The 13,733-nt window shown below is 35.2% G+C and overlaps 1 protein-coding gene across 3 annotated transcripts in view; it reads left to right on the top strand.

Moving 5' to 3' along the window:
• The window catches only part of LOC106721639 (ETS-like protein pointed), a 121,611-nt gene that overhangs the window by 68,805 nt on the left and 39,073 nt on the right, over positions 1-13,733 (top strand). For 2 of the 3 annotated variants that reach the window (XM_014516637.2, XM_014516635.2), the window contains exon 4: positions 13,001-13,117. In XM_014516637.2, coding sequence (XP_014372123.2) covers positions 13,001-13,117 — 117 coding nt within the window. Of the gene's footprint in view, positions 1-5,528; positions 5,910-13,000; positions 13,118-13,733 lie in introns of all 3 variants that reach the window. The other variant, XM_014516638.2, reaches the window with a different exon arrangement.

Genomic DNA, 13,733 nt, shown 5'->3' with positions numbered 1-13,733 from the left:
TTCTCGCGGGCGGCGCGGCGCACATGCGCGTAGGCGTTGGGAGGCGTTCGCCAATCGCCGGCGAGCCCGCCCCGCGCCGCGCCGCTCCGGCACGCCTTACTGCAGCTAGCTCCAGCATCACAAGACACCCACCTGCACCCCGCCGGCTCATACTCTCCGACGACACATATAGCAGCAGTAGCCGCCTAGGTAACCTCGTGCACTCACACCCATCGCTTCTCCCTAATTACCACATAGCTCACTCCAAATCGATGCGACCATCTCGACTCGACCAGTAACCGAATTAACAGCTCTTGCCTAACATGTATAGCCATTTTCATATTGAATTACTATATACGATAGCCAATTTCCAATTTCACGGCAATCAATTAATTTTTGATGGCTCAAATATTCCGAGAAGTTATCAACTACCCATTAAAGCTGTGGAATATGCCGAGAATTCGATCCCCATAAGTGACAGACGGACGCATGTACGCTCGCAAATTTAACATTTTCTCAATACATTAATTGCCTCCTCGAGATTATATCGGTGTGTCGTAACCCTTACACTCATTAATATGTTGATTTTACTTGCGGTGTGAAAAAATCAGGCCACACCAACTATCCATATGCTCTGATAAGTTGCAAAGTACTTACATACCAAAGATCTTGGAACGTGGTTTTTCTATTTCGAGCTCAATTTCTATGACAGATATAAAAACTTTTATCATTTCATAGTTTACTTTTTTCTATAGCTTGCCTAATTCGTAGTAACAGCTCTGGATTCCCGTACAGAGCTCTATGTATCACATGTCTGCGACCGCCTGTTATTACATGGATCTATTTTAGGTGCGTGTAATTCATTGACTGTGCGGTTAAGCTACTGGGGTAATTGCTTACTTTAGTTTGTCGCGTAAAAAACATGTTGGTTAATGTAATTTGTAACAGAGATATTATGAGGCCCTTACACAACTATGCAGTTTGTGTAAAATAATATAAAAAATACAGTTTGGGTTTTAAACCCTTTGACCGCTGATGCTTGATTACTATAAAATGTATATCACGAAAACTGCTTTCGGTATATCCTTTTAAGTTTTTTATGGTTAGACCCTTAATCATTATTCACCTAAACATACATATCTCTCGGTACTTATCATTAACTTTATTTGATAATGAAATGATTAACATCAGCTTGATATCTGTAGCTGTACGGTTAAATCCACATCAATCGTTGTGTCAGAAGCACAATGAGATGTATGATACATTTGACACAGATCAGGGAGCGAGGGACGCGTCGCTCGGTAACGTTTTAATTGACCGCTCTGAGGTCAAATCGCTTGCGGCTGACAGACGCACTCCTACGATTACAACGCTACTGTAGAAATAATAACTAGGTATTACCTTTAATATCTATTCTAGTAATAACGCCTTACGTGATATTTATTCTATAACAATATCTTAAGAGGATATTTCGAACTATATACCAGATAGAAAATGATGCTGTTGGCTAAGGTTGCATTCTGAAAAACCGAACAGTCAATAGATTGACATCACATGACAACAATTTGCGTAAAAGCTCCGTTGCTTACGTCCAGACCCCACAATCTAACACATTGTTAGTTTGCATCAACACGCCCAATTGTTATACAAGCATTGTTCCACATTTGAACAACGATTCCCGCGTCACGAGCGTTTCGACGAACACCTCCATTGTAGCTAAATGTTTGTTGATGCCCGCGATCCGTGCAGAACCGCTCAAAATCTCGCGAACGCATCGTCAAAACATAACCGCGGGAACGAACGTGTTTTCGAAATAAGAGCAATCACCACAAAAATTGCAACAAAGGAATGCCTTAGTTTATTTCAATGATACCCACAGATTGAAACATGTATGATATAGTACCAAGATATAACTGAATAAAATTACTGGAGAACGAGAATGAAGCTTGCTCACAAGAACAAGGTTTGCATTGCATCTGTAGCTCTTCTGTACTTGCCTCCTCGTGCCACGATGATTACTTGCCGTGCTCGTTTGCCCCATTATTCTTAAAATAATATTTCAAAGCAAGATACATTTATCTTCGATATTGAAAAGAGCTCGGCTTCACTGCGCTCCTAAAACCCTCAATAATGGTAGTGACTGTCGAAATTTTATGCGGGTGTCCACTTTCCTATTAAGAGGGGTCGAAGATGAAACAAATTAGCCCCGACCCCGGCTGATCCCGCTCAATAATTGTCTAACGCCTAGCGGTTGTCGTCGAGATTCCGCCTCGGGCTCTCCAATTAATTTGACGCGACTTTAATTATACTCGACTAGGAGTGTTTAATTTGTTCTTGTATGTTTAGTGAATGTCTAAAATATAATATAAAATAGTTATTATCATCCTTCATCGATATCAGGACAAAGTAAAATGTAAAAACGTATTCGTCATGGTTTCCAACCGATTTCATGTGTGTATATGGAGTGTAAATTTGTTGTCCCTTGGGATTGGATCCCTTGGGATTATTTTATTAAATTCTTGACAAAAACCTTTGAAACAGTACCCATGTTGATTTACAATAATCACCGGATGTGATATAAAAGTTAAATAATAAAATTATGATTTATTGACTCACAAACAAATGGGTCGTATGTGACATGATCTGTGTTATTTAAAATGATGGCTCGACGAATTGGGCGCGACAATCGAGTTAGTTGACCTGGGACCAACCACCACAGACCACTAGGCGACTTATCAATAAGTAGGGAGTACAGTCAAAGAATTAAATTTGCTTCCCACTTACATGTTTGCGTTTTGCTATGACAAGTTAAGAGCAGTCAATTTTATTGTAGGAAATAAACTTCCTCGTCTATCGTTTATACAAATAGATGTATGCAGTATTTATAAATGCGAATGTTTATATGGATGTATGGATGTTTGTTTGAAGGTATCTCCAGAATGGCTCAACGTAGGCTATTAATTAAGTTTTTTTAAAATCCCGCGCGGATGAAGTCGCGGATGACAGCTAGTTTCTAACAAAATGTAATTGACCACATAACAATATTTTGTCAAGACTCAATAAACATAAGGATTTCCTTCAAATTAATATTATCTTATAATGAACAAATTAAAAATATCCTTAATTCCAAATTGACATTTAAAAATATGTAAATATGTTGTTTTAAAATATTTAAATTCGTAAATAGCAAATTGTGACGCGTGTTAATTAAATATTTAATATAAAATTAATGTTACTAAAATAAAAATCCTTCATAAATATAATGTTAATGCAAAATAATTCATAATAATAATGAATTTATTATTGAGCGCTTCGAGGGCCAATATGATTCTTCCATTGTGCTCCAATACAGGACAGCTAGGCTTATTGAATCGACAGGACAAAGGACTGTGACCGTCTGAATATTTGAAAGGAATTTTCCACATTAAATTATGTTGATACCTATTTATTTATAATAGCGGTAGAGCGCGACTTTGTCTACAAATAATTAAACAAGAAGTAACCAATAATGTGGCCGCGTGCATCCAAAGTTCCGTTAAAATTGGTCTAGCATCTAGCTGTTTCAGAGATTACCCGCAATAAACGCGGCTTGCGAATAGACATACAAACAGTCGGATAGACAGACCAGAAATTTTAAAAACGGATTTTTCGTTATCAACAACAACGCATATACAACACAATGTATGAATTTTTCTCTTTATTACATACACTCCAATTTTATTGAAATTCAATTGTATACATTTCAAATGCTATTTACTTTTTTTTTATCACATATAAATATTATATTTAAACAATAGCCTGATGTAATATCACCGAAGTGGACACGGACATGGAGGAGGCATCTAAATTTGATTTTTATTAAAGGCAATTCGTAGCCCCCATCACCATTTAGGAATATAGATTGACCTCAAATAATAGGGATAAAAATATCAGTCGCTTATTCCATTTTTAAATTCATAGGTCTGAATTATATAAATAAAAACACATATCACATTTCGTAATTTACATAATGCATTATTTTGTAGATAACATTTAAATAAGTTGAAATCATTTTAAATATGGAATGTATGTATTTGTACGAACTCTATTGTTAGTTTTGGCAATAGAATTCTCAGAATACATATTCTATACGGCTGCCCCTTCCGAGAATAAAGACAATGATCGTGTGAAAGTATTAAAATACACAAAAAAACCATAGTTAACCCTTTAACAATAGTATACTTGTTAGCTAGATAAACTTTTTCATAATCTCAACTGACTAATCACTTTCGACCCTTCCCCTCTGACGGTTATTAAAAAGTAATGAAAATGTTTATTGGTATTTAACCCTTGATCTGCTACTGAGAGACGACCCTCCTAACCTTATCAATTTGTTACATTTTATTAAATGTTGTTACGCATTTCAAACAGGATTATTGCTTAATTTAATAATTATACAGTAAGTTAAAACTCTTTGTTGTGTTTGCAGTTTTACGATATGATCTTAGATAAAACATTCAAACTAAAGTATTGTTACTTTTACGTACCTAATGTATCTTTCAATTTGCAAAATCTTTTAAAAAATGTTTCATTGTGTTCTTTCTTTTTTGTTTTATATCATAGTTAACCGTTAAATAAATATTTCATCTAAAGAACGAGTAGTTGTAAATGTATTTATTAGAAAGTGCGTTAAAGTCTTTTTGTCGTATAAAAAGTCATTTCAAACTGTAATTATGCATACGGGGGAGTGCGTGACAATGTCGCAGTTAATGCACTGCCCTTAGTACGGTATAACTTAGTTACTTGTTGGTTGAGTGCAACAAGTGAGTTCGTTATTGTATTACGGACACACTGTCCCACCACATCAATGTTAGAGTATCTTTAAATTTGAAAAATTACTTTTTTTCGTATTCTTGGAGAGGAGAGCATACTAACTTATGGTATATTTTAGTTTCAGCTTCTTTATTATTTATACTGAAAGTCTTAATTTTTACAGTCCTTGAAGCTTTAATTTTATAAAATAACGTTGCTCGAACGTTTTAGTTTTATTGTTTTATTTAAAAAATTATCTCCACTTCAAATACATGAAATGTGACGATATTATAAAGATTAAAATTCATTCAATTAGATTTAAATTCCACAAACCACTTGAAACTTACATAGCGTAGGAACGAACTTTGACCGTAAGTTAGCGAAATTGCTCGTCACGGCCTAGCGGGTACTGTGGGAACATCCCCGAGCGAGGGGGTCTCTGTAGGGTGGGGGCGCGAGGGGCGGCAGCGGGGTGAGTGGGGCGGCGGACCGGAAACGCCTGTGCCGGATCGTTCCGCGCACCTGTGAGAATGTTTGCTATTTGTACAATGTTCCCTTTGAGCGCAACACGCCGTCGTATAGAGAGCATCGCCTTGTAACTGCGCGCATTACTTATCTCTTAATTACTCCCTCGCTTGCCACCTACGACAATACCGGTTCCGTTCGACTGTTATCGAAGGACGCTCTCGACTCGCTGAAAAACGAGCCACTCAATTCGTACGACAGTCATTTACATATCTACTTGTGTCTCGATGCAGGTATCGCTTCGAGGAGTGAGCGATGAACGGCGCACTAAACAAATGAACTGTTAAACTGTGACGTAACAATAACTTTGACAAAATGAAAAACAGTGAAGAGTGTTTAGACTGAAATACAGACTTATATAAAAAAGTGTGATATTTAAAGTTATTCAAAATTAGATATAGTAATTTGTGTATAACTCAATTTATATTAAACAATTATTGTAAATATAACAGTGATAAAGGATTATAAACTAAAAGAGAAGATATAATAGTGAAACTGGTTTGATTGGCTTACTTATTGGAGTGTAGAGGCCGCACAAATCTTCGTCGCGGCGACGGTGGCCATCGCAGGCATGGGAATCAAAGTCATGATGAAAGCTTTCAATAAGCCAAAGGGTAAGTTTTGCATACACCGCCACAGATTATTACACAATCATTGAATCTAGTCAAAAAGTTCTTAACTTGTAATTTACACTAAAATGTTAATGTAATTTTTCTATTTAGGAAAATTTTAATAGAATGTTAGACAAGTTCCACACTTCATAGCATCATTCGTTTGTTTTAGAACCAAAAGTATTTCACAATGACATTAAAAAGAAATATACAATATTTACTTCTGTCTGTTTGTTATGAAATACTAATAGTTCTTAATATATATTATTACAAATGGACGTACCAAACACGAAATAAGAGAATATTTCTCTCTTTATGTTCCCAGTGATAAAATTGACAGCAAACGTCAAACATTATTCCGAAATTGTTTGCCATCAATCACGGGCAACCTTCGAAGCTACTAGCTGTTGTTGGTATCAAATTTGCAACAGCATTTGTCGGTTGTGAAAAAGCGCATGTATCATCCTTAGTGACGCAAGACTCTCGGTTTCGCGTGCACTTGCCCCCAATGTGAAGCCGCCGTGACGTTAGAAAAATATGGAAACGTTAGTTTTCTGATGCGTATCATTTGGTCGAAGACGCCTCGTAGATTCATATTTTGCAACATGTGCGTACATTATTTCTACCAATTTAATTGAGTCACGTATTTGTGAAATAAAATTTCATTTTGTAGAATCCCTTCAGTAATTTGAAACTCACTTTTGGATATCTAAAACCTATATTTTTTAAACTAATTTTTTTTTCTCTGATAGAATACTGACTGGTTACACTTTATTCTTAAGTCTGATTGTGAAAAACTTTTTCATTATGAAATTTCAAAGTCCTTCATAATTACATTACCACAATCAAAGCGTCGTAATAAAACATTGAACAAAAATGTAATTTCGAAAGACCTAATTCTTCTTTAGTTTTGGATTTACTCTGACCTTTGAACATTTGCGTGCAACTCATGTACAGTAGCATGCAACATGATTAGGATAATTTCGTTTTTGTCAATCAACCGTTAAATTGGTCGAGTAATATTATATAGCATTAAAAGATGAGACGGTTTTGTCCACCTGTTTGGTAAGATCGCGTGTCCGCGTCTTATGCTTGTTTCACACGATGGCAGAACAGTGAAGCAGTGCAGTACTACTATAGCTTTAACACGCTTTTCGGATCAGATCAGTACCAGTAGTGTCTACTGCTCTACCTCCCACTAGTGTGAAACTGGCATTAGGGTGAGCGTTGTGCAACGCCGGTTATTACCGTAATTATGATACTCGCGCTGCTCTGATGATCTTGAAAGTGAAGACCTTGCGTACGTTGTTACTGCTGTTATTGTTAGCAAAGATTGTTTATACACAACAAAGAAAATCATATCGTAAGGATAGAACTCAACACAAAACTTACGTTACTTAGGTTTCTGAAAACATATCGTCATCCCTATCATTAGGTTAGTAAATCTGAGGCTATATAAATATAACAATGAACTAAAACCCGTCTCAAGTTTGAAGATTTCATGAGTTCTTCTCGCCAATAAAGCGTCAATTGAAGGATATAACAAAGAAGGCAGCAGTACTAGATACGGCGGCTAATAACCGAGCGCAGGCCGGGCGGCGCGGGCGCGGGCGCGGGCGCGGGCGCGGGCGCGGGGGCGGCCATTCACGCCGCTGATTGGCCCATCCGGTGCGCGCTCAATGAGATGATGCGCCGTGCCGCTGTCATTGAGCAAAGGTCCCTCGCCTACGTCCGTGGACCGCTACAGATTTATACATACTACGTCTCTATTATTATCCTTATACTGACTGCTGCTTCCAGCATCTTTCATCCAACACGGACATTAGAATGGAAGATTTAACTAATACCCCCCATACAAACGTATGTCAGATCAAATAAACCCACGAGAGTAATAAAAGCAGAAGTGTAAGAGAAATGGCAAACAATAGAGAAGAAGTATGTAGCGCTATCTATTACGTATAACTTAACACTTATAATATGCTGTTCACAAGTTAGAGATATCAAAAATGTAGAAGTAAAAAGTGAACAAATGCTTCACAAACATCGTGTGAATGCAAAAGTCATGTTACACTTAATTAAATGTAAAGCTTTTGTTAATTCATTTTATGCATCAGTGGGTGAAAAACCGTTTGAAATAACACTTTTACCGCATTATGACAACACCCTTGTGAACGCTTCACTGCGCGGGTCTCGCCGGTGATACGGGCCTCTAAATGGACAATTTTTAAACGACTCGACTAATGGATTATGGCGGTCGTGAGAAAACTTAATGTTTCAAATTTAAAACCTACTCCTGTACATACATTCCATATGTTGTTTACTTTAGATCCCCCTCCCCCAAAACAAAAAAAGTTTTAGCCATAGATTATTGAAGTAATTTATATAAAATAACATTTCCATGGCTTAGTCGAGAATACAATAGGCTTTACCATCTATTATGCCCGAAATAGCATACGAAACTAATATTATAAAATAACCCTAACATTTTTTTACAATTTAAGTAACTTTCCTAATATCATTTAAATCGTAGTAATCATGATTCAACTGAACTAATTATATATTTAATTGCAAAATAACTGCGGGAGATTATTTGAATGCGAAGCAGCGCACGCGCCGCTGACGTCACGCGACGTTCCAACTTCGAACGACGAACAATGGCGGCGGTCAACATGGCGCGAGCTTTTGTTGTGAGCTATTGTAACGCAGCCGTGGTGTCAGAGGTAAACACTCTCTCGATAACAGACAGCAGGATAAATTCATTTATGAAAGCCTTTTGATACACGTCATGTAATACGAGACTAGAAAAAGATAAGTCATAAGGTATTCCGTATACCGACTTGATTCTAATCTCCAATTTTATTTTTATCAGTTGAATTCTCAATTATTTTGAATACAGAAAATCTGCACCTGTTACAAGCTAATATCTCATTTTCGTATGTACCTGAAAAGCTAAGTAGGTAACTTGTAGTGGCATAAACCATTTTTAGTAGACCAATGAAGTGTTTGATAAATTTAAAGCATTACTTTTATTTAGTTCCTGGTTAATAATAGCTTACGTAATAGAATAGATCCAGTCTGTCTATTAATAAAACTCTACTGATTTTATTTTCTCTTAATAACCAAATGCCTTGTCGTGAAAAAAAATAAACAAAACAACACATAACGGTCCTAGTAAATTATCAACACAATCTAAAACCAACACGACGTGAAATAAAGCCAGTTCACTTGACCGGTCGTAAAGGTACGTACAAACGCAACAAGTGTTCGCGCCCCCAGCTCCCGAGCGCCACCTGTTGCCCGACCACGACCACACCGCAATACATTTACATTTAAAGTGCACACGCACGCAAACCCTGCGATATTCCGCCCTGTATAGTCAAGGACGTTTATTTCCTACCCATTTCATGAAATATCTGCAACATTAATCATTTATAGCTCTTATGGTGACAGTTTACTGTAAGATAATTTACTGTAAGATTATATTCTACATCAGGAGTAGATCTATTCTTTGATTTAATATTATCAACAATTATATTTATTAAAATACGTAAAGGTTATAAACCTTGTGCGCCGACCCCATGTGAGTGGGATAAGGTCTGATGATGATGATAAAAATGGATGAAAAGAAAACTTCTGATATCCAATTTGTAATTTTATTTATGAAAAAACTAAATAAATTCAAACATGAAGTAATATTTAGGCGTTCTTAAACATTTTGCAACAGAACGAGGTAACTCCAAATGGCTTTGGACTAATGATATATGGTCATTAAAGTTTTATTTTTATTAACAAGCAAAAAATGTATCACATTAAAAATTACCTTAACACATTAGATAGCTATTTATAAGTATAATTTTTCAAACCTTACTCAAACAAAAAGTAGTCGTAACGTTTTCTTTTTAAGTGATCGCATAATTTTTAAAACTTGTTTACATAAAAGTCTAACACCTAAAGCTGTCAGCAATAAAAAGCTTTCCAAATTGAATTAATTACACTAATCAAAATCCTATGGAGGCCTCTCAAGGCTGTATGTCTTAGTGTTTTAGGAGGTGCGGATCAACCGCATCTCCGCTTCTATTGTGATGTTGTGCCTTTCACGATTCGACACGACATTGCTTTGAAATTTACTAATCGCTAAAAATAGGCTACGTTTTCATCCCCAAAATTCACCAAAAGTCTCAGAGGCTATAGTAATTTAACGAGAGTTATCTTGAATCTTTAACAGTGGGTTCCTGAGACCAAAATATCTGTATGAAACATATCGTCATCCCTGTCATTATCTTAGACATAACAATATGTTTTAAACGGAGATTCTGGTCTCAGAAAACCACGGTATATCGGACAATAATATTTATTAAAATTAAAATATTGCACAATTTAGATAATGTAGTAGAATATAAAGTAAATAAGTAGCTAATATGGTAAGAGTCCGACACGTTTTAATAATAAGAATTTAGATTCCTACCAAAACTTCATTAAAATTATAATATTGTGTCTTTGACGAAGGATGAACATGAAGAATATTGTAGTTCTAAATAGAATCAGTAGAAAGATTTTGTTTTCTTTGTCAGTCGAAATTAGAATGAAATTTTGGTTTAAAACAAAAGAAATAATTCATAGATTAATTTTTAATTTATCTGATATATAGAAAAGTAGTCTGTAATAGGATAATTATGAACATACGATTTTTTTCAATGGACAGCGAGTCAGATTAACCAAACGGATGGTCCTCATCGGAAACGACGCGACAATTAAACCGAAATCACTCAGCTCTAATTACTGTAATTAAAGTAACGGAAACCGCTTTACATCTTTTCTGTTTTTATTTCATCTCACTTTTTCAATTCACATAAATAAATGTCACAGCGAATTCAAGACTTCCTCTCTTTAACAAACAGCTGCGTACTATTTGACTACAATCTTAAATTGACAGATCATGATAAATGAAGTCTGTTTAATTTACTTAGCGAGAAATCCAAGATATTTATGTTATAATCCACATAACAAGGATTCAAAGATAATATCATACAGCTATAAATAAATCATTCTATTAATTCACCAGATGCAAGTATGTCTTATTCATTAAAGTAATTATACATTCTTGTATATGAATATAATTTAAAATCAACATCAACTGAGCGATGCAACTCTGGCTGATGTTTTATCTTACTTACAAAACAATAGCCTATATCGTCCAGTTAAAATGAATACAAAAAACACGATTTAATAAAGACCAGACTGACGTACAAAGGAACATAAATGTGACATTGACTTCATGAAGACTGTGAATCTTCGTAACTGAAACTAAGTGTCGATATCAGATTTTGAGTTTTGAGTTTTTAAATAGAGACTTACTTAGCTGCTTGTTAATATTTTAAGTTTCTTAGCTCACTGCAGATGTTTAGATGATTTTAAAATTTAAAATATCAATAAATAAGATACGAAAAGTTACTTATCAAATTAAATACTATAAAAAATAAATTCGCTAACATAATGTGGCTCGGATCCTTGCAGCACTCCATGTCGAACTTTGATTCTTTCAACTCGTATCATTGTTATTATCCTGGTGGTTTATAAATGGGATTGAAATAATCATTGGCCGTAAGGTGCAATAGTGATCGTGATTCAGTTACACCTGCGCGGGATGTAGCGAGTAAATCACAGTGTCGATCCGCAATTAATGTGCTCTCAGCCACCGCTGTGGAATCAACCGACACCTGATTCACTATACTTATATTACCAGCACATTGTTATCTTGAATAATTTTATTAGTATTATATCGTAGGTTAGTTTTTATTAAAATTTGAAATCAATTTATTGTCTGAAATCACGATGTTATTGCGATAGGAAATGTTACAGATTAAGCTTTTTTGTTAAGGAGACGTAGCAACTTGTGAATCAAGGGGACTGAAGAGAAGTGATGGAAATTAACATTTCACTATTTTGAATATTTTTAGCCTCTAACCTTTTACAAATGATTGTAAATAACTAAGTCCTAGAATAAAATATAATCAATAATAATATTTTACAAATTAAATACGAAACAACTGTCAATTTCAAAAAGACTACCAGAAGTTTTTCTTTGTTCAGACATAAGAAATCATATTACTCATGCCTTATTACGATCCAAATAATCTAAAAACAATTGTTATATTTAAATGGTATAAAGCAAGGTTCAACTAGAGCTGATCGTACGGGGCAGCGACCGTGGGAGACGAGCTCAAATCTCCGCATCTCAGAACTGGTCGGCAGGTGTGCAAGCTTCACACACTAATGCAACGCCTACGCACACGTGCAACACAAACCTGACGCACTTATGAATGGAACCTATACATAAACAAGTGATATTGCGTACGTGTACGTGTGTATGTGTGTACGTACACACATACACACGTACACGTACGCAATATCACTTGTTTATCTCTGATTTATATTATTCAAAGGTATCAGGCCTCGAAAAGAAATCAGCTATTAATTTGTTCTTCGGTGCTCGATAAATATAAATAAAGTTGATAAAGATATTAATCCGATAGATAAAGATCTGGTACGATTTGGATGGCTCCCGATTAGATAGTGGACGACTTCCGAATTGTACAGTCGCTCTGGTATCTGAGAGAGATTTATATGTCTTGCTACATAATTAACTTTAAAAACTAATTTAGTACAGTCTTTTACACATCCGATCGAATACTTTTCTATGAATTCTTGTATAAATATTATAAGTTTATTAATTATTGCATTTTTCTTAATTTTGAAATCTGATCATGAAAGTTTTAGTCCCAAAATGATATAAATCTTTTGGCCCCATTTTAATTTTAAATTTGAAAAATATCATAGAGCTAAAATAAGAAAACACATGAGTAATTCTGTCAGAAAGCTTTACAATTTTTGTCATACGTAAATTAATAAAGAAACCACAAAACAAAGTTTAAATGTTGAACTCATACCTAGTGCGTGGCCGTAAGTTCAAAGTAAGTTATGATAACTTTGAACTGAGATTACAGGATTACTTACTATTGTTGAATTATAATATTTAAATCAAATATCGTTTAGTTTTCTGAACTGTAAAATAACATTATTTATTTTTGTTGCAGACATCCCATCGCAGGTGCCGCCGCTCACGCCCGGCACCAACAAGAAGATGGCCGAGGCGCTGAAGGCCACCTTCGCCTCCTGGGAGAAGGAACAGCTGCGCCTCGGCGTGCCCAAAGGTTAGTACCATATCAAGTATTGCACATATTACGAGAAAGTTAAATTCTGTCATATAAAACAGAACATGTCCTAATAATCATTATCAACGCTAGAACAACGAATGAGGTATTTTTGTCAATTTGTCTGTGAGTTTGTTTGCGCTTATCTCAGAAATTGCTTAACTGATTTAGAAGCTGTTTTCGCTGATGTATTGAAGTCATCTTTTCTTAAATTTTTATGTCCGTTTCCTTCAATGAGTCCATAAATAAAAACGCTACTCGAATCAATGATTGAAATCGACCTTATGTATATTTGTAAATTCGAAAAAGTAAAGTGTAACAATTTCGTGTTCGTACCATTATATATAATTGCATAATCTGGTTTTCTCTCATATTAAAATCTTAGCTCATAGCATCAGCAATCTCCCAAGAGGTTATTGAAATTTATATTTCCTTATTTTATAGTTTATTTAAATAAACGTCATAAAATGTTTACGCCTATATAATAATCATTTTCATCTTACATTAAACAATTAAATTAAACATCCCGCTTCTAGAAAGGCGTAATAAAACACGGTTACTTTAATTACCATTAAATGTTACCACTACAATCGATTATCTTTCGCCATAGAGTAAT

The sequence above is a fragment of the Papilio machaon genome, chromosome 17, assembly GCF_912999745.1.
Source record: "Papilio machaon chromosome 17, ilPapMach1.1, whole genome shotgun sequence".
NCBI classification, from domain to species: Eukaryota; Metazoa; Arthropoda; class Insecta; order Lepidoptera; family Papilionidae; genus Papilio; species Papilio machaon.
This window is presented reverse-complemented; position numbering and strand designations above follow the sequence as displayed.